This window comes from Erpetoichthys calabaricus, chromosome 2, assembly GCF_900747795.2.
Source record: "Erpetoichthys calabaricus chromosome 2, fErpCal1.3, whole genome shotgun sequence".
NCBI classification, from domain to species: Eukaryota; Metazoa; Chordata; class Cladistia; order Polypteriformes; family Polypteridae; genus Erpetoichthys; species Erpetoichthys calabaricus.
This window is the reverse complement of record NC_041395.2, coordinates 295,346,115-295,368,532: the sequence shown is the minus strand read 5'-3', so window position 1 is coordinate 295,368,532 and position 22,418 is coordinate 295,346,115. Positions and strand designations below refer to the sequence as shown.

Here is a 22,418-nt window from a genome sequence, read left to right as displayed (position 1 = left end):
GGGTCTGCTGGAGCCAATCCCAGCCAACACAGGACACAAGGCAGGAAACAAAACCCGGGCAGGGCGCCAGCCTACTGCAGTCCATTAAAACCCCCACAAGCCAAATTAAATAATGGAATATTCTAATTATTTCTTGTCCCCCTGACTACACACTAGTTCAGTTTATGATCTGCCTTGCAGTTGGTGAGGCATGGAGAGCAAACAGTTTCAAAGCGTACTGAACGTATTGAACATACTGAGCATACTGACATACTAAAGTGAAGCCTGGGGAAGTTTGCCATAGAAAAGTAACAACTTTTAAATATAGAAAATAACTGAAGATTAACAGAAGAAAGCTAAGATTGTAATGAAACAGAAGAAAGCATTTTTCTCTTTTTGCCTTTTATGTGTAAAAACATTTTTCCTGAATTTTTGTGATTTTTTTTTACATTTTCACTAAACCTTTTCAAAACAAACTTTATGGGACTGAGAAATTTCAGCTTTGGGAACCTAGAAAAGACGCAGCTATATTAACAATGTTCAAATCCATCCATCCATCCATTTTCCAACCCGCTGAATCCGAACACAGGGTCACGGGGGTCTGCTGGACCCAATTCCAGCCAACACAGGGCACAAGGCAGGAACCAATCCCGGGCAGGGTGCCAACTCACCGCAGATGTTCAAATCTTTGAAACATATTTTCATAACAAGCATAAGAAAATGTAGATCTGTTAAACAAATTCAGTAATCTGGCCACTGCTTTCTATTTAAGAGAATAGTTGGAATTCCATATAATAAATACAGCTTTTAAAAGTAGTCCTTTATCAGTTTAGCATTACACTTACCTCAAATAGCCAAGAATTCCGCAGTCAACTGGCACATGTGGCACTGATGTGTATAACACCCTGTCACACAGAATCTGCTAAACACATCATTGTTTATGGGAACTCGCAGAAAGAGGAGGCAATAAACTTGAAGGTTCTGCTTTTAAGCCTTTGCAAAGGTACAGTGGAGGGGGCCTATAAAAGACATTTGGCACGCAGATGTCCTAAATAGCATGAAAGAAAGTGGCCTTCCTGTCTAAGCCATTCTGCCCCCAGCATTCCAAAGGTCAAGAGTGCAGCGAGGAAATCCTGTGTCTGCCTCACCTACGTCATCAAGGCTTGAAACAGAAGGAGTGAAGACAAAGCAGAGAAAGACTGAAGAGAAATGAATGGAATTCCACACAAGATAAAAAGAACAGATATATGCATCTTCCTTCTTCATCATTGACCTAATGAGATATTAATAACTGGAGCTGGTGGCATTGGCTGTTTTAAAGTTTTCTTTGGGTTACAGTTCACTACTGAACCCTTCATACAGCCTTGTTTTGCCCCATGAATAGTTTCCATGCCAACTTTAATAAGTTAGTTGGCACTACACTCCATGCCAATTGCCAGCACATTAGACCGTTGTTTCTTTTAAAAAGAAGCCCTTGGAAAAAATATAAGTGTACTTTACACATTTTTTAGTATATTGTGTTCTTTTTTTGCAGAAGAAATTAAAAAAATATTATAAGACAAATGTATGCATTTCTTAAAAATCCTGCAAGAATAGTTACTTTAAACATTTTGTCAGGATCTTTAAGACTGCTGGATGGAAGCTTATGTTTTTTTTTTTGTAATATTTTACATTTTGCCATTGATTTAAAATATCTTTGTCTTAAATAAGCACAGGCACTGGTGGCATCACCTGCTGGTTCCACCCTGAATTCTAAAAAAACAAAAAAAACAAAAGTCACTTATCATTGTTTTCAAGGAATTGTGCTACGCATACGCAGGGCCCACTTCTGGTACTGTACCGGTCTTCAAGATATGAAGATTGCATCAAATGTACTGGGAATGGGGGTATTACAATGGAAAGCATCCCTTACTGAACTGTTCATTTGTTCACGACTAGTAGTTTATCGTCTCACACATTAAATAAAATTGGCATTGTTATGTATTGATAGTGCGCTACTAGATAGTGACTGACAAGAACATCCTTGGTCCAAAACACGTGGAGATTGAATTTGTCATGAAGGAGGAAATCTCTGCAGCTGAAAGTCCTTCAAGTCATAAAAATGCACGTAGAGATGAATGCTTGGAGACTAGCAGTGTCAGCTGATGAGTAAAACACTTTAAAGATGGGAACACAGGCCTTGTCAATCAGCTCCACTTTGTCCTAGTACACAATAATGTCTTTAGATTTTGTATTTGAAACTTGTTTTGGAATGATTTGTAATTATTTAATATTTTCAGTTTATTATTTAGGTGATGAACATCATGGGTCACATGATGAGGGTCATCATATTTGTAATGTCACTAGAACTTCTGGTATTAATACGTCATGTGACACGAGCAGAGATTACCTATCTCTAGTGTTAGTTTCAATTACAGTAAGCTAAGTACTAGGTTTGTTTTGTTGTCAGTCTCTTCTTAGTCTTTGACTTTTATTTGGCCCTAGTGCTTTGGCTGCTTGATATATTTTTGATTTCCCAAGTTTGACCTTACCTGGCAAAGGCTATGATTATTCATGTTATTATCTCCTGCTTCTTTCGTCATTCGCAATAAATCGTGAGACTCTGTCTCATCATACATAGTGGTTTGCCATGAACTGCCTCCACAAGGAACAAAAGAAAACAGTAATCAAGACGGTAAACAGAGAGAATTGATGTGTGGCAATTAGAGAAAATAGAAGAGTTTACATACATCTGATTGATTGGAAATAATTTCCTTGCGAATTTCTTTTGATACACCCAAGTCATTGGGGCTACACCTTCCAAACTCACCAGTTACACTGTCCTATGTATGGTCTTCTGAGGCTGTTAATATTTCAAATGCTGAAACGTTTGTTTTTACTGCATTTTCATTTTTTCAAGAGAGACTTAACCTGTAACTAAATGGTTTTATTTTGCAGTACAACTTAGTTAAAAACAGTTTCTGAACTCAATGGGCCCTTCTTTCATTCTGCAGTTATTGCCTCCATACTTGAATGGAAACAGTTTTAATATCCTTGCCTGTTGAGAAAAATAGGCCTGATATCTGTTATAAATTTGTTTCATTTTGTGCATTGCTTACCTTTATATTAAGTGCGTGGCCTACAATAACAATACTGCTGAAGATTACACATTAACAGTCAACTGTTGCAGCTATTTTCGATGAGTTTTGCTTTTAAGATTATTCAATCAATAAGACATTGAGTAAAATGACACCTTTTATTGGCTAAGTAAAAAGATTACAATATGCAAGCTTTCGAGGCAACTCAGGTCCCCTCTTCAGGCAAGTCAATTTGATTAACATCTTGGATGAAGAAGGGTTCTGAGTTGCCTCGAAAGCTTGCATATTGTAATCTTTTTAGTTAGCCAATAAAAGGTGTCATTTTGCTTGACTTCTAACTACATTCATAATGGCTAACACTGTACATCACCCTAGTACTAAGATAAGGCAGAATAGAAAGCGTTCACTTTTCCATTAATTTCAAACAGTGGTTTTGCTTTGTGTCATGTCCATCCTGGGTATGATGTTAATCTGCATCTAGCCCTTCATGTAGACACTCCAACCTGCAGGGAAAACCTGGGGGTTGGTGGCAGAATTGGCACTCCAGCCACCATAAAAAACCTCACACTGTTCCATTCCATCTGAACTAGTGTGGTGCTGAGGTGTCACCCGATGGATGGCTGTACTCGGGCCCTAATCTGCGAACCTGAGTTGGTTTGTCATGTGGTGGGTGCGGCAATGCGCTGTATCAGTGCGTGCTCCTAACCTCCTCCATGTTGGTGTAGAGCTTCTCTGTGAGAAGTTTGCATGTTCTCTCTGTGACTGTGCATTTTTTCCATAGTATTTCTGGTTTTCCTCCCACATCCTAAAGATGTGCAAGTTAATGTAATTAGTAACTACAAATGGCTAACTGTGGATATATACATGCATGTGTCCTGTGATAGATGAGCATCCCGTGTAGACTTTGTTTCTGCTTTGTGCCAAACAGTGTAAGTATGTGCATTGAGCACACCTAATTGGATATGCAGTCAGGTCCATAAGTATTTGGACAGTGACACAATTTTCATAATTTCGTCTTTGTGTGCTACCACAACGTATTAGAAATTAAGCAATCATTATGTGACTGATGATAGATTTTCAGCTTTAATTTATGGGGTTTGCAAAAAACCCTTAATTTTCTACATAGCCCCCACAATCAACCCATTTCCAGTGGCTCAAAAGTATTTGAATAAACAAACATAATCTTAAATATAATGTTCATTTTCAATATTTGGTTGAAAATCCTTTACAGTCAATGACTGCCTAAATCTGGAACTCATGGCCATCTCCAAGTGTTGGGTTTCCAGTGATGCTTTGCCAAGCCTTTACTAGTTGAGGTCAGTTGGTTGACTCGGCCTTTGAAGAATATTCCACTACCTTGAGTTGAAAAGCAGTTGATTTGCTCGCTTGAAGAATGTTTTGGCTCATTGTCCATCTGTACTATGAAGCATCATCCTGTGAGGTTGGCTGAATCTGAGCAGAAAGTATAGGCCTATAAACTTCAGAATTCATTCTGCTACTTCTGCCAGCAGTCATATCATCAATGGACACTAGTAACTGACTTTATTCACAGCCATGTATGATCATGCCATAACACTGCCAACACTATGTTTCACAGATGATGTGGTATTCATTGGATCATGAGCCATTTCTTCTCTTTCCAACATTCTGGTTTATATTGATTTTAGTTTCCTTTGTCCAAAGAAAATTATTTCAGAACTGGACAGGCTTTTAAAAATGTTTTCTGGTAAAAGTCTAATCTGTCCTTCCTATGCTTGAGGATTACCAGTACCTTGTGGTAAACTGTCTGTCTTTACTTTCATGAAGTCTTCTCTTGATTGCAGACTTTGGCAGTGATAGGCCTATGTCCGGGAAAGTGTTCTTGGTTTGGCTAAATGTCGTGATGGGGTTCTTCTTCACCAAGGACAGAGTTCTGCAATCATCCAGCACAGTTGTCTTCTGTGGTTTTCTAGACCAGGGGTAGGCAACGTCGGTCCTGGAGTGCCACAGTATGTGCAGGTTTTTGTTCCAACCCAGTTCCTTAACGAGAACTCAATTATTGTTGATGAAGCACATATTGCTTAAGTGACATTTTAATGCTTCATTTTAGTGGTCTCGCTTGTTAAGGTTCTCCAACCTTAATTGCTTATTTCAATCTTAAACTGCTGCATTCAGTGTTTTAATTGCTCCTTATTAGCAATAAGATGTAAAAGACAAAGCAGCCAGCAGTTCTCCAGCTAGCTTTTTTCCAATTACATCTGTGTGTGTTCATCATGCATGGTTTGATTTAATAAAACACTTAATAGAAAAATGTGACAGACTGAAAATGATCTGTTTTAGGCTTCATATCATTTGGATGATATCCTTGGAAAGGAAAAAAATCTACGATATAAAAGCCTTACATTGCACAGACTAACAAGCCATAAAATTAAATAAGGTCTGAGACTGGCAATGATTGGTTTCTAATTAAGCAATTGGGTTGAATGAAAACCTGTAGCCACTGCGGCTCACCAGGACCGACATTGCCTACCCCTGTTTTACATCTTATTGCTAATAAGGAGCAATTAAAACACTGAATGCAGCAGTTTAAGATTGAAATAAGCAATTAAGGTTGGAGAACCTTAACAAGAGAGACCACTAAAATTAAGCATTAAAATGTCACTTAAGCAATATGTGCTTCATCAGCAATAATTGAGTTCTCGTTAAGGAACTGGGTTGGAACAAAAACCTGCACATACTGTGGCACTCCAGGACCGAGATTGCCTACCCCTGTTCTAGACATTCTGGTGTTGCTGAGTTCACCAGTGTTTTTCTTCTTTTTACGAATGAACCAAATGGTTGATCTGACCACTCCTCGTATTTCTGCTATCATCTCTAAAGGGTTTGCTTTCTCTATCTTATGATGGCCTGTTTTTACTTGCATGAACAGCTCTTTGGACCTCATATTGAGAGTTCACGGTGACAGCTTCCAAATGCAAATTCCATGCTTGGATTTAATTCCAGGCCTTTAAACTGCTTAATAGTTAATGAAATAATGAGGGAACTGCTCCCACCTGTCCATGGAACAGCATTTTAGTCCAACGTCCAAATACTTTTGAGCCCTATGAAGAAAAATGATATTTTTGGTAAAAGCCCTTAAATTAAAGCTGCAAGTCTGCACTTCAATCACATAATGATTCTTTTATTTCAAACCCATTATGGTGGTGTACAGAGCCACAGTTATGAAAATTGTGTCACTGTCCAAATACTTATGGACCTGACTGTAATGGGTTCTGGATGTATGTTGTTATAAATTCAGTATTTTATTTTACTTAATTTTACTTTTCACCTTGGGCTTTTCATTTGAAAGTGCCACAATGGTTTCAGGGAAGGAGAAAAGTATGCCTAATGCTGTGGTACAGTACTAATTTTACTTACAATGATATTATGCTATACTGTACTTAACCGTCTTTGGCACTGGATAGTACCTGAGATGGCCTTTTTGGATTTGGAAGAGGCACCATGATAGAAGAGAAGGGTTACAAGTATGAGGTAGAGGGGATGTGAATGGTTTGAGTTGTTATATAGTCGATGAAATGTCATAGGCCATATACTGTACACTGCTAAGAGCTGATGGTAGTCATTTCTGCTAAATGTGACATAACCAGTTATTGAGCCCCAGGACAAATACTTCTTCACTGGGGTTACTGGGAATTGTAAAACTTTCTTTAATAAAAAATAAATAAATAAATAAATAAGATCACTAAGTTTTTGTATTATTTGTTAATTTGTTATTAATTTAATGATAGGTTCTGGCTGAGGATAACATAACATGTTACATTCTCTGGCATGCTTATTCCATTTCAGAGTCTTAGGGGTTCTAAAAAGATTCATTATAAAATTAAGCAGTATAGCAAACAGACACTCAGTAATACACTAATTCTTCATGTAAAGTATCAAAAGAAAACCAACAGATGTCTGTTAATAAACTCCATTTTATATATTCTTGTGATTGACAAGATGTGAGGATGGCATAGAATGGGTTTTTCATTAGCAGAACGTAGCACACAGTGTTTGCTTTATTCATCCATGTAATTTTCCTCACACTAGACTGACTCATTGAGCAGAGTAGCGTCGAAAAAGCCCACAAGCGTAGGAACTATAATGCAGATAAATAATAAATCAGCCACCTGCCTGTTAGGTAGAAGAAGTAAATGCAGTTAATGCCTAATTTATTATTTATCACATATGAAGCTACATCATTTTAAGATATTATTCTTGAATTTTTCATTTGAATCATCTTGTATCATTCTGCCTCTTTAAACCTACAATTTTGTGATATTTGTAGAGGGCTAACAGACTGCTGGTTGCAAATTCCATGGAGGGTTCCATTACTCATTGTTTTGTGCTAATGTCAGCATGCTTGGTTTTCTCTATAAATACAACTCCTACTGTCACACTAAACATACAGTATGTGTAGCTATATTTATCGGAATTCACTTTGCTTTAGAAATCTGTTCACTAAAAGAAGAATTCCATAATATTTTAATAAAGCCGTCCTGACACGAGTAAGTTTGGGCAGCACAGACATTATGAATATTGAGAGTTTCCAAACCTGGTACGTTTCAGATGATGAAAGAGAAGAGGATGTTAATGATTTGGTTTTTTTTTTTTGTTTCAGACATGCAACAGAAGAATCCATGGCACAGAAAATTAATTGTGATCCTCACAATTTTATTCATTGTGGGCATTATAGTAATTGTCAGTACGGCAATAATACAGAATAAGCCTCTTCCTCAGAAGATGAAGGTAAGCCATTTTAATTTCATTTTATACATTTTGTTAATGTTTTGTCATTGTGACCAACAAAAATATTTTTAAAAAGGACTGCTTAGTAAAATAAGTGTCAGAGGTTTAAAAGTCAAGCAAAGTGACACCTTTTATCAGCTAACTAAAAAGATATCAACATGCAAGTTTTCGTGGCAATTCAGGTACCTTCTTCATGCAAGATGTAATCAGGGGACTGAGTTTCCTTGAAAGCTTGCATGTTGTAATCTTTTTACTTAGCCAATAAAAAGAGTCATTTTGCTCGACGTCTCATTATGTCCATAATGGCTAACATGATACAACACTCTAGTACTGTCAGGGGTTTGAAATTGCTAAGCAAGAAACACTAAACAAACAGAACTTTAAAACCTGCATAAAGAGACCAAGATAAAACTTTAATTTGGGAACCAGCAAAGTCAAAATCTGAAATTCTTAATTCTATTGAAATTATGAAGGGTCTTTCTTTTATTTGTTATAAATGTCCCATGTGGCTCATGCACAACCCCTTACCCATAAATAAGACGGCAACTGCCATATCAGAAATGATTGCATATACTGTATAGTCACAGTACTGCAACAGGAAAGCATCCCTAAAAACAAGTGTGAAGCTAACAAGAATGACATCATCATTAATGCAAAAGACAATGACTTACAAAAATCCATAATTCGTTTAAGATCATGACAGTTAAAATATTTGCAATACAGACTAAAATCATTTGGATTAAATATGTTAATAAATATCATATATTTTCATTACACAAGTGTAAAAATCAGGATAATTAATACAATTTCACACCCAGCATAATATACATGTAAGCATATGTGTATATTTTTAATTATTTGAGATTTTGATGCATCTACACCCCAAAACTTTTTTTTTCTCTGTAATAAATTTTATTTTTATTACCATCATGTTTTCCTGTATTTATGCGGTTATCATGCTTGTGAAAATTCTTATAAATAGGGTGGCACTCTCCTAATGGGATATCCCACAGTGGATACAAAAAACCTTCCATTTTCTGTAGTGATAATTAGATTCTGATTCAAGTAGGCCCTAGTGCTTGGTTTGTTTCTTTGACTTTGACACTTTCTGACTTCGACTTAAGACTTTATTTTGCTGCTTGTTCTCGGCGACTCTCTCTCTCTCTGCTTGTCTCAGGTTTTTTTTCCGCTTTGCTATTCTTTTTGTCCATGGTGTCTGACCTTCCTTCCATATTCTAGTAATTTCTCCTTTGCAATACTCTGCATATCCTTAACACTTTGCTGGACTTATTTTCACTTTGCTGTCAGAAACCCTTGCTGTTTCAGTAGACCCTCTTGTTATTGTACCCCTTTTTTGGGTCGTGTCATATGGAATGATTTTCCCCCTCTGTTTAGTCGGAAACTGCTAACACTACACAAACACTCGCAAAAAAACAACAAAAAAACACACACAAACATCATTATGATTTTTCCAGATGGAAAGGCCAAAACATTTTAATAACTCAAAACTTTTAATATTTTAATCAATGTACTAATTTAAATGAGAAAAAAAGACATATTTAAAAATAAAATAAGTCTAAGTTTCAAAGTTACAAAAAGCAAAAATTGCTAAATATAAAAACAAGAGCTTTAAATTTGCCAAATAAGCAAATAACAGAAAACTGTTAAACAAGAATGAAAGCCAAGTCTAAAAAATTATAATCCAAAACATAAAACAGTGTTACGGGTAAGTTGTATACTTTTGAATATATTGTAAGAAAAACGTTCTCAGTAGATGAAGGAACAATACTGGCACTAGATAAAGCTGTTTCAGGAACAGGCATGAGCTAAAACCAGGAGAAGTCAAGAAGAAAATCAATTGTCAGAATTTCAAGGGCAAAACAAATGTTCAACTGAAAGTACAAAAATGAGAATTCAAAACCAATAGAACCTGGTGCTAACTTAAAGTTTTCTTAGTTAGTTTATTGACTAAGGAGCTTTTTGAATAATTCTTCACTCCACTATGGGATGTTTAAAGATGCTGGGTGTTGCCATTGTATTACGTACAGTCATTTGACAGCTGGAATATAATATGGTGGCCTTTAAGAGTCTAAAATGTTGACTAAAAAAAAGAAAGAGAATGCACAAAAAACTGATTATACCAGTCAGAAAGGTGAAAAAAACTCCAAAGTTTAAAAACAAAGGTAATCTGGAAGGATTGTGAAGAACACTAAGAGCAAGAAATGTCACAGTAAGGTTGCTGTGGCAGCAGGATGCTTTATATAGGGCTCTCTGGTAACAGTTAATGTAATCAAAACAACATCTTAATAATACTAATAACTTTTTACATTTACATAACATTTTTCTCACTACTCAAAGCACTAGCACACAGGGAGGACCCAGGACACGAACCCATGATCACCTTACCATTGTGCCACCTGCAACACCTTAGTGCCCCACTAAGTAAACTTGGCCACCAGAGAATATACTTCAAAAGTTTGTTAGAGTTTATTGCCATCAATGACATCGCTTTATCAATGAGTTTCAGCCGTTTATCACTTCAGTAATCTATTACAATATACAGTATGTGATCCACATCTTTCACTATAGGTCAGGCGGTGCTGCACACCGTTCTGGAAATATCAGGCAAAAGGAAAGACTCCGTCACAGTGAACACCAAGGTTCAAGGTTCTTTTATTTGCCATTTGTGCATAAAGCCAACAGTCAAAGCACATTGGAATTCTTGTGCAGAGTCATAGTAAAACATTTAAAAAAATTTAAAAACAGTAAAACAATATAATAAATAATATAGATTATACCAGCACTATACAAAAAGGTGGCAATATCTACACAAAAAAATACAATATATTGTAGGTATTGTACAGTTAAAATATTGCACATTTTTCACTCGTCATTTACATGACAAGTGAAGTGAGCTAGTGTGGGGTTATTACACATACTCAATAATTTTGTTTTGCCATCAGTCTGACTGTGGCGGGGAAAAAGCTGTTGAAAAACCTTGTCCTGTGAGTGATGATTCTGTCCGCTCTGCTGTGTCTCAGGTTGTACGTACAGATTTTGTGTCTAAGCAGAGAGTGAGCTGGATGGAGTTAGTCCCTGATAATTCCCTCTGCTCTTTTCAGACAACGATGTGCGTACATAAAGTCCATGGAAGGAAATTTTGATCCTCTCTGCAGTCTTTATGACTCTTTGTTCCCATACCAGACAGTGATACCTGCGGTGAGAATACTCTCTATCAGTTCTCTGTAGGCCTGGGTGAGAGGGCGATGGTTCAGGCCGGCTTTCCTGAGCTACCTAATAAAATAAAGCCTTTGCTGGGCTTTTTTTCACTGTGGCTGTGGTGTTAAGAGTCCAGCTCAGGTCTGATGTAACCTGCAATCGCAGGAATCTGTGGCTATTTGGCCCTCTCCACCTCAGTCCCTTTGATGATAAGAGGCTGTAGAGGGGGAGGATTCTTCCTGAAGTCCAATATTATTTCTTTGGTCTTGTCTGTGTTGAGAATGAGGTCATTCTCCTCTCCGTAGACAAGAATGTTGTTTACCAGGGTCCTGTACCCTGCTGACTCGTCCACCCCCTTGATGAGCCCCAAGATGGTGGTATCATCAGCGTATTTAATGACGATGGTGTTGTCCTGAGTGGAGACATAGTCATAAGTGTACAGAGTGAAAAGTTTGGGGCTGAGGCAACAGCCCTGTGGGGATCCTGTGCTGACTGTGAGCTCAGCAGACACCCGTCTTCCCATTCTCACCACCTGTGGTCTATCCGTCAAGAAGTCCAGGATCCAGTTGCAGGTGGGAGTTGGGATGCTGAGGTCTGTCAGCTTCTTGATCAGTTTTCCATGCCGGATAGTATTGAAAGCAGATCTGTAGTCCAGGAAAAGCATCTTGGCATACGTTCTGCTACTTTCCAGGTGTTGCAGAATGTGATGTAGGGCTATTGCTACCGCATCATTACCTCACTTCACTGCTCCTCTTTTCTCATTTCTTTCATTCTTCACTCTTTCCACCAGTCAAGCACTTGCCAAACCTTTCCTCCCATTTCCACGCTCAATGTCAGGCTGATTAGAAGCAGTTTTTCCAGACCTCGACAGGAGCCACTTCTGGAAACTCAACAGTATTATCTCCAGGGTCAAGAATGTTTTCTGGGACCATTCTCTTAGAAGTCCCTGTAGTGACCCCTTGTGTCCTGGCATTCCATTTAAAGGTTCAGATGAGCTCCAGATTAACTTCTCATCATAGCATGCAGGTGGAGGCCAGCTAACTACTGTTGTCATCTTCTACATATAAACCAATATATGGCATTCACACAAGAATCAGTAAAACGGTTAAAATGAAAAAATCACAGACGATCAGTTTTTGCACAATATTTTAAAGTTTATGAATAACTAGCCATCCCCCGTGGCTCCGCCTGCATAGTAGTAGTGAAACAGAACAAACTTTAAAAATCAATAAACGAACAGGTATCACTAGCTAAGCTGATGTAAGGTACGCTCCATGTGGCCAGAGGTACAGCGATTCGAATGGAGGCTGCGTGTGAGTGAGGAGGGCCCCGTCTGGCTCCCCACTCCTGATGTCACGCTTCCCCCTCCGCTCAGCCCACAGCCTCTGTCTAGGATTAGTGTGAATATATCACTCCTACAAGCAAACTATGATACTTAGTGCAATCAGGGAAGTCGCAAAATCAACTGGAATGTTCAAGCAAATTATAGAAAAAAACCCGATCTAAATCCATTAAGTAGTTATCTCATGAAAAGTGGACAAACATACAGACAGACAGATGTTGGACTTTGTAATATATAGAGATGTTTTACACTTTTTTGAGTAATATATGGTAGTCTCAGAGTGTAAGAGCCATTCTTAGTAAGCTAATGTCCATGATGCACACATACGAGGTATTTGATCGGTTTTGATAAGAGATGCTCAACTTTGTACAAGATGATGTTATTAATGGCTTAGTATAGCTCGGCTCCAAGCTAAGATGTAAATGGAATATTCCAGGGTACATCTTGCTCTACTGTTTCTACAACACAGTATAAAAAAGGGCATGCAGTTTTCTGCCATAACATACTGAAGAAACACAAGCATAATCTGCGCCATCACTGAAGACATCCCTTTTTTGTGTGTGTTATGAAATTTTCTCTTCACTTCCAGTTTTTACTTTGATTTTTTACTAACTTCTCAAAAACAAAGTTACCTGCATTGTGAAATGTCTTAGGATACTCAATGCTCATACCTTTACAATCTCAATAATCGTACAATACTGTATCTGAAAACCTTGAAGAAAAACAGCTACACCATTAAGTCTTTGAGAAAAGCAACAGCTTAGAAACCCATCACGTGTAACTGTGAGTCTCCCAGAGTTATCTTCACTAAAGTCCTAGAAAGCAGAAGTACAAACAAGCAACTTTGAAAAGTTTGCTGTGTGAAATTTGTATTCAAACCTTTTGCAAACTGCTTTAGATGCAATCTCAGCCAAGTTGAGATCTACCAGATCTGGTTACACTCTTTCATTTTGCTGATTAGGTTCTTCCGCTGTGTCAAATAATATGGAACATTTAATAGCTTCCAAATTACAAATGGAAATAGTTAGAACACAATTGATGTTTTAATTAATGACATTCAAGATTAAAGTATTTTTTTTCCTATAAAAAGGAAATATTTAGTCTTCTCATTAAGAGTGCTCCTCTACTGTGGTATGTTTGTGATAACATTGTGCTGTAAACTACAGTACACCTTTGTCATAAAGCAAACTCTAAAAATACTTTTTTTATAAAACAAGATTGATTTTTTTTTATTTGGATAATAATAACTACAGTATATAAAGTTTCAGTAGGTTAGTTAGCTGTTATTTCATATCCCAGTTCATAGTGAGTATTGTCACAAAACCATTTACAAATAGAATCATGTCAGATACAGTAAAAGGAACTAAAAAGATAAATGACATACCATAATACTCCTGTGATCTTCAGGGATCTACCCGGCTGTACGCACCATGATTCATCTAAAGAAAAGATAGATAGATAGATAGATAGATAGATAGATAGATAGATAGATAGATAGATAGATAGATAGATAGATAGATAGATAGATAGATAGATAGATAGATAGATAGATAGATAGATAGATAGATAGATACTTTATTAATCCCAAGGGGAAATGTGTCAGAAGATGAACAGAAGAGAACAAGAAATGTTTTCTGTAATCCTACAAGGCAGACGTGTGTTTCCAAATATTTTTATGTACAGTTTTTCATTTATTATTACTTTCAAATTAACACATCCACTAACAATTAACCAATTGGTCATTATTTGTTTTTTCTTCATCATCTGATTGTGCAATAAGAATAGAATAAATTAGAATTAGAATAAAATGATAAAGTATCATTTGCAGTCCACCAACATTTGAACATCTTTAAAGCGTTTGAATACTTTTTCAAAACAACATACAGTGTATGATGGAGCAGAAAACTGTTAATGTAACTGAGTGCCGTCTGACCAGTCTGTTATCCAAAATACAAGTCTTTCTGCTCTTTGTACAGCTGCTACATTATTAGGATTTATATCTGTTGGAGCACTCACATCACCTAAAGCAAAGGATAATTCAGTGTGTACAGGATTTACAGTAGCAGGTCGAAATGACTTTACATTACCTACAGAGTCATGTTCCATAATAAAGATGACATGAGACGTTCTTTGTATCTGCCAGTATGATTTTAATACTTAGACACAGATAAACATCTTGCCGTCTCAGAGTAGCTGTGGGAAAAGTACCAGATGACTTAAACATGTATGTGAGAAGGTGTCATGAGCAAGTGCACCATCAGAATACCACAGGGCAGAACGAAGTCTCCTAGGAATCTCCAAAGCAAAGGACAGAGCCACATTGTCAATTTGGTGGGAATAAAGTGGCCAGTATGACCTGCGCGTGTGATACAAACTCCAGAAAAAGGACCAGCCAAAAAGTGCGAGTGAAAGAGAAGTTCAGAGAGAGGGAGAGATGGCCTGAGTGGACACCTGCTATGTTATCCACGATGCTAGAAGGTAGACAGACAACCCAGCAATGGTCAAGGACACGCCTGACCCTGTACTCGTAAAATGAAACTCCAGAGGTGGCAACATCTTCTAGGTTGATAGAGGGTACACTTTTGTAGGAGCTAACAGAGCAGACAGCTGGGGAGATGAGGTACTTTGTGCTGGACAAGTAAGCTAGGCATCCTGCAATGGGACAGAACTTCAAGACATTTTGAAGGTGGTCCAGAGAGGAAGCACGGTATTGACATTCCTTCTGTTTATTTTCAACTTTGTGTTCAACACTACCTATAATAATATTTTTTGCTCTCATGTGTATTTCTAGGTGTGCAGACCTCTAGTAAGGGCCTCCTCCTATCATAACAGGATTTCAGTTATAAAAAAATATTTTAACAGTAGAAACAAACCTGTAAGAACTGGCATGAACTTATCAGAAGTTACCGTGCCAAGGACTGCTGCTTCTAAGCACTCCATTCTTATTGAAGGAAATTATCCTGGCTGTAACCCAGTACACTGAGGTAACCTGGCATATAGGAGGGTTTTTTTATTCATTATATAGTTCAAATTAGGTCAAAAAATGTTGTTTGCATATTTTTAGCAGGGTGCCGTATTTAGCATACATTTTGGAACACATCATTGTATCTCCACTTCAAATTGAAATGCTAGCTGTAGTTTAAAGAAAAAAACACAGAAAATACTTACTATAAATAATTAAATCTCAGCACCAGCTTCTCCATAAAACTCTATCGATATTCTCTTCTGTACAGCTAATATTTTTGGAGTGAACGTACTGCTTTTCTCCTGTTACATCTTCATCTGTTCTCTGAATGAACTCTATTAAGAAAATGGGCTTAATAAACTGGAAGTTATAACAATATTTGAAAGTAGGCATCCTGAGTAGGATGACAATCCATGGCACACTCACACTCACTTACATCGGGACAATGAGGAGATGCCAGCTCACCTAGCACGCACCAAACTGGGAGCTACCGTAATTATTTTGAAGTTTAAATGTGCCCCTCTATGCAACTGCCTGCTTTTGTAATTAGCCAAAAAATTATCTTCTTTGTTCTTAGAAGACAATGACAGACACAAAACGAGAAACTTTCAAACATGCTCACCAGCCTCTACAAGTTGACAGCTGTCAATAAGTGGACGCTTGAGGGCACTGTTGCCCCGTGAAACCCAACAGATAGATGCAGACACTGGTTTAAAAGCACCCAGAAGTATTTTTATTTTCTTCTTTAAAGTGCCCCAAAGCACCTCCACCACCATAAAATAAGTAATCACTAATTATAAATGCACAATATCAAACACAATAATTCTCCTCTCCTCCCAGCAGCTCCGTCACACTCCCTCCCAACTCCAGCTCTCTTGCTGGGTCTCTCATAGTCCTTTATATAGTCCTTGACCCGGAAGTGCTCATGTCCTTCTGTCCATGTGATTCATTAGCACTTCCGGGTCAGATGGAAACTTGTATTTTTCTTCAGCCCGGAAGTACTTCTGTTCTTCTGTTCCCATGATTAGGGAGTACCTCCAGGCTATATGGGAAATAAAAATCCCTGCTTCTCCCTGCAGCGTCACATGGCGGCACCCACGGCACCCAGCAGGGCTATGAAGCCAAACTCCATCTCCCATGGTGCCTTGCGGGAATCCAGGGCACTTCTAACCTGAGCTGGGTTGAGCTGCTGGCCGTCCATCACACAGCGTAATTCATACTCACTGGCTGTATCACATCCTGATATGGCACCTTCTCAGGTCAAGACAGTAAAGCACTACAATATTATTGTTCAGGACACCCATAACACACTGCCTTAGAAGGGTGAACAGGACCATTAAAGTCCGCAGCCATCCTGTTCAGTCATTTTATCTCCCTTCTCCATTTTGGCAAGCTGTGATGAACCATTGGCAACTGCACCATGAGATTTGGGGACAGTCTTTATCCACAAGTAGTAAGATTATACAACAGCCACTCCTAATGAGTGTGTTCTGTATTTATTGTCTAATGTTTTATTTAGTGTATGGTGTTGTATCCACTGTCTGTTTGTCTTAATTATCTGTTGTTGGCATTGACACACAAGAATTTAATTGTACAATATACACATGACAATAAATTTGAACATCCTATGTTCTGTATTTTTGAAAATATAAATAAAAACTATTAAAAAATTAAACTTTCTTGTGAGTGGTGAACTGACAAAGACATGATGAAAATAATAAAGCCACTAAAGGCTTCAGAAACTAAGCTTGTCTTTTGTTTCTCTATTCAATAGGAGCCATCCTACTACCGTAGTAAACATCTAACAAGAATCCTTGTTCTCTTCTTATCTAGTATGGAATCGTCCTGGATGCGGGTTCTTCTCACACATCCTTGTATATTTACAAGTGGCCAGCAGAGAAAGAGAATGACACTGGAGTGGTACAGCAGCACCATGCATGTAATGTGAAAGGTATGTTGAGTTTACTTACAGGAGAAGCGGGCATCTGAGGATTTATATACCGTATTTGTATTGTGTGGTAACAGATTACAGGTACAGTTGAAAGAATGGCTAGAACCCACCATAAAGCTTGTAACAAATCACAAGGTGAGTGACTTGGGCTTCCCATGTTTCCTGTAGCCAGTCCTCAGCTTGCTGTATAGAAGATATTTGTTAAAATCTCGTTGATGAGCTCTGCGTCTCAAATACTCTGTGTCCTTGGTGCTCTGCAGTTAGGTGTTTTATTATGTGAACATCTACCATAGAAATGTAGCTAACAAAACTGATTTCATTCATTTTCAAATACATGCCTTTCAGGAATATCTATAAGCAATTGGTTGGTAAAAATGAGGTCAATTTGAGAGAGAAGGACCACTCCTCTACATTAAATCTGACTTGTGTTTCTCAGATTAGGATGAAGAAGAGAATACAGGGAAGTACAACTCAGACAAAATGAGGTGCACTTGAAAGAAGTGTGCTGACAAAATTTTAAAACTCCACTGACATAAGTGGGAAATGTGTTTTGTAATGATATACTAAGGGTTGTGCTGAAGCCCGTGTTGTTTGCCACTCACTGGAATGACTATTTCCCAACAGCATGCGGACTCTGTCTTTCTACTCTAAATACAATATCTCAAGAAAATATTCAGAGATGGTGGCCAAAAGTCACCAAACTTGTCTATTGTCAAGTGATAAATCTCTTTTATAAATCATTTTTGTCTTAAGTATAACATACATTTGTTATTCTGATACCCTTAACAGAAGCATTTTGTAAACCTTTGTCTTGTAAATCTGGTTTACGAGCCTGTCCCATTAAAATGTCATCAAGTATATGCCAGAATTCCTGGAGCTCTGGGGTATTTGGTGGAATGGAGTGACATAAGAAAGGGCAGAGCAGGCTCTGTTTCCTTAAGAGACTTCATTGCTTTAAAGTGGGAAGTGACATCTTCTACAACTCTGTTATTGCCAGTGTGATTTTCAATGCTGTGGTGTGCTGGGCTGGTGACATCACTTCAAGACAGGCCCATTGAATCAAACTAAATTAAAGGGCCCTGGAGGTCGTAGCAAAGGAGAGCATGGAAACAAAACTGAGTGCCATTATGAACAATGTTGCATATCTTCTCTTTGACACGCTAACACTGAGGACTTTCAGCCAATGAATCATTCAACAGAAGTGTGTCGAGAAATGCTATGGGAGCTCCTTTATACCAAATAGAAATAAGCCTGCATAATGCCTCACTGGGACAGGGACTGCCAAGACAAACTTTTTATCTATCTATCTATCTATCTATCTATCTATCTATCTATCTATCTATCTATCTATCTATCTATCTATCTATCTATCTATCTATCTATCTATCTATCTATCTATCTATCTATCTATCTATCTATCTATCTATCTATCTATCTATCTATCTATCTATTATATAGTGCTTTTACTATCTATCTATCTATCTATGGTGTTATTTTGCTATAAGTAGGGAAGGCTGCCATGTGGACCACTCCTACTACAGTATTTTCCCGGTTCCTCCCTGTGTGGATAGCGCTTTGAGTACTGAGAAAAGCGCTATATAAATGTAATGAATTATTATTATTATTATTGTTGTTGAAATTCATGCATTAAGTTTCAAAGTCAGTATAACTGAAAAAAAAAATTTTCCTCAGAAAATTAATTTTCTCAAGTGTTGTTGACATATGAGACCTTAGCAAGTGCAAAAGATGGGATTGCTTGTGCATTTGTGTTCGGAAGTTCAGCAACTGAAACAAACCAACTAGTGGTGTTTAAAAGTGATGTGGGCATGAAATTTGGAAGGAACAACATTGTAAGCTGCATTAATCTGAGGTGCAAGTCTGTAGACATTCAGGTATCTGAGCTATCAGAAGATAGCTTTAGATTTGAGTACACCTTTGCACGTACGACTACGCTCACAATTTTGAGTCATAAATTAATTTAACGTATTAGTTTTGGATGTACTGTAAAAAGAAAGCAAAAGTGTTTGAAAAAATCATGGTGCTGGAGCTGAATGTACCAACTCTACACAGTTGGAGGCTAAAACAGGAATTAGACTCATGTTGCCACAACTGTAAGGTTGCAGTTGTCGCAACCTGTTAAGTAAATTTAAACAGAAAAATGTTCAGAGTTGCTTCATCAAGACCACAAAATAGACAATGACACCCATGGAAGTTCCATGTCTGCATGAGCATCAATTTTAAACACATTATCACACATTACAGATACAACTATGACTCATGCCACAAAAAATGCGCCGTCTTCCTGCCTCAGTTTACCTAGAGATGGCTTTAAATTGTCATTCCTTGATTAAAAGCTTATGTTACACATTTACAGATGTCAGAGAGATTTACAAAGACTGAAGTGTCAAGTGTTGCCTTCAAACAGGAATGTGTTGTACCATTTGTTGTCTCTGAGGCTATTGAAAAATTAAATGTACAAGGCTGGGCAAAGTATTGGAAGCACCTAATAATATCAACAACAACATTTATTTATATAGCACATTTTCATACAAAAAGTAGCTCAAAGTGCTTTACATAATGAAGAAAAGAAAAATAAAAGACAAAATAAGAAATTAAAATAGGACAACATTAGTTAACATAGAAAAGGAGTAAGGTCCGATGGCCAAGGGGGACAGAAAAAACAAAAAAAAAACTCCAGACGGCTGGAGAAAAAAATAAAATCTGCAGGGGTTCCAGGCCACGAGACCGCCCAGTCCCCTCTGGGCATTCTACCTAACATAAATGAAATAGTCCTCTTTGTAGTTAGGGTTCTCACAGAAGAACTTGATGATGATGGTCATACAGACTTCTGGCTTTTAATCCATCCCTCATTGTTGGAACATCATGGTACTTAGAGTAGATGGTGGTGGCCTGCGCCACCACCAAAAGGACACCGGAAAAGGAAACAGATGAGAGAGTAGGGGTTAGTACAGATTATAGAGCCACCATGAATAGTTATTATAATGAATTGGATATACAGAGTATCAGGATTTAAATTACAGTGAAGTTATGAGAAGGCCATGTTAAAGTAATGTGTTTTCAGCAGTTTTTTAAAGTGCTCCACTGTATTAGCCTGGCGAATTCCTATTGGCAGGCTATTCCAGATTTTAGGTGCATAACAGCAAAAGGCCGCCTCACCACTTCTTTTAAGTTTTGCTCTTGGAATTCTAAGGAGACACTCAGTTGAGGATCTGAGATTACGATTTGGAATATAAGACGTCAGACATTCCGATATATAAGATGGGGCGAGATTATTTAAGGCTTTATAAACCATAAGCAGAATTTTAAAGTTAATCCTGAATGACACAGGTAACCAGTGTAGTGACATCAAAACTGGAGAGATGTGCTTGGATTTTCTTTTCCTGGTTAGGATTCTAGCAGCTGCATTCTACACTAGTTGCAAACGATTTATGTCTTTTTTGGGTAGTCCTGAGAGGAGTGCGTTACAGTAATCTAGTCGACTGAAAACAAACGCGTGAACTAATTTCTCAGCATCTTTCAATGATATAAGAGGTCTAACTTTTGCTATGTTTCTTAAGTGAAAAAATGCTGTCCTAGTGATCTGATTAATATGCAATTTAAAATTTAGATTACAGTCAACAGTTACCCCTAAGCTCTTTACCTCCGTTTTGACTTTTAATCCTAATGCATCAAGTTTATTTCTAGTAGCCTCATTGTATCCATTATTGCCAATCACTAAGATTTCAGTTTTCTCTTTATTTAACTTGAGAAAACTACTATTCATCCATTCTGAGATACAAGTTAGACATGGTGTTAGTGAATCAAGAGAATCGGGGTCATCAGGTGCAATTGATAAAGCTGTGTGTCATCAGCATAGCTGTGGTAGCTCACATTGTGCCCTGAGATAATCTGACCTAACAGAAGCATGTAGATTGAGAAGAGCTGCGGACCCAGGATAGAGCCTTGTGGAACACCATATAGATTATCCTGTGTCTTTGAGTTGTAATTACCATAACTAACAAAGAATTTTCTTCCTGCCAGATAGGATTCAAACCAATTTAAGATGATGCCAGAGAGGCCCACCCATTGACTAAGGCGATTTCTAAGAATATTATGATCAATGGTGTCAAATATGGCACTCAGATCTAAGAGGATGAGAACAGATAAATGACCTCTGTCTTCATTAACCCGCAAATCTTTTACTACTTTAACCAGTTTCTGTGCTGTGATTTGTTCTAAAACCTGACTGAAATTTATCAAGAATAGCATGTTTATTCAGGTGCTCATTTAACTGCATAATGATTGCCATCTCAAGAATTTTACTTAAGAAAGGCAGGTTAGAGATGGGTCTAAAATTTTCAAAAGCAGAGGGGTCGAGATTATTTTTCTTAAGTAGGGGTTTAACTACAGCAGTCTTAAGACAGTCTAGGAAGACCCCCGCATCTAATGACAAATTTACTATGTTACTATTATTTACTATGTTACTATGTTACTATGATATGTTGATATCAAGAACCTAATAAGGAGTAGGACCCCTCTTTGCAATCACAATGCCTTCAATTCTTTCCAGAATGCTGTCATACCACCACTGAGCTGTGTGTAGTATGATACGCCATTCTTTAAGAAGAAAACCCTGCAGTTTTTTGAGGTATGAAGGAGGTGGAAAACAACTTCATGCACTGTGTTGTGAAACATTCCGTGATGATTGGATCTGGTCACTGGTGAGGCTATTGATGGTGTTCATCCTTGTGTTCATGAAACTATTCTTAGTGTTGGCAGTTTGTATGGGGGCATTACCATATTGTAATGGGGCATCCCCCTAAGAGAAGAGTATTTACACCTGGTTCTGTAAACCATTTGTAGCAATAAGCCCTTTGTCCACCTCTTGAACCCTCAGGTACCACTCCGATGACCAGGTGAAAGTATAATATTTCTTTATTTTCTCTATTATACTGTGCACAAAGCACCCTCCACTCTACACTCATATACACAATAAACTCTCACAATAAACAATCCTCCTCGCCCAGACACTTTGCCACCCTACCTCCCAGCTCAGCTCAGTGTACTGGGCTTCCCATAGTCCTTTTATATCCCCTGACCCGGAAATGGTTCCTGGCA

At 37.8% G+C, this 22,418-nt stretch overlaps 1 protein-coding gene across 2 annotated transcripts in view; it reads left to right on the top strand.

The window, feature by feature from the left end:
- The window catches only part of entpd1 (ectonucleoside triphosphate diphosphohydrolase 1), a 144,982-nt gene that overhangs the window by 78,149 nt on the left and 44,415 nt on the right, over positions 1-22,418 (top strand). For both annotated transcript variants that reach the window (XM_028795788.2, XM_028795787.2), the window contains exons 2-3: positions 7,696-7,823; positions 17,183-17,300. In XM_028795788.2, the coding sequence (XP_028651621.1) occupies positions 7,696-7,823; positions 17,183-17,300 (246 nt within the window). The remainder of the gene's footprint in view (positions 1-7,695; positions 7,824-17,182; positions 17,301-22,418) is intronic.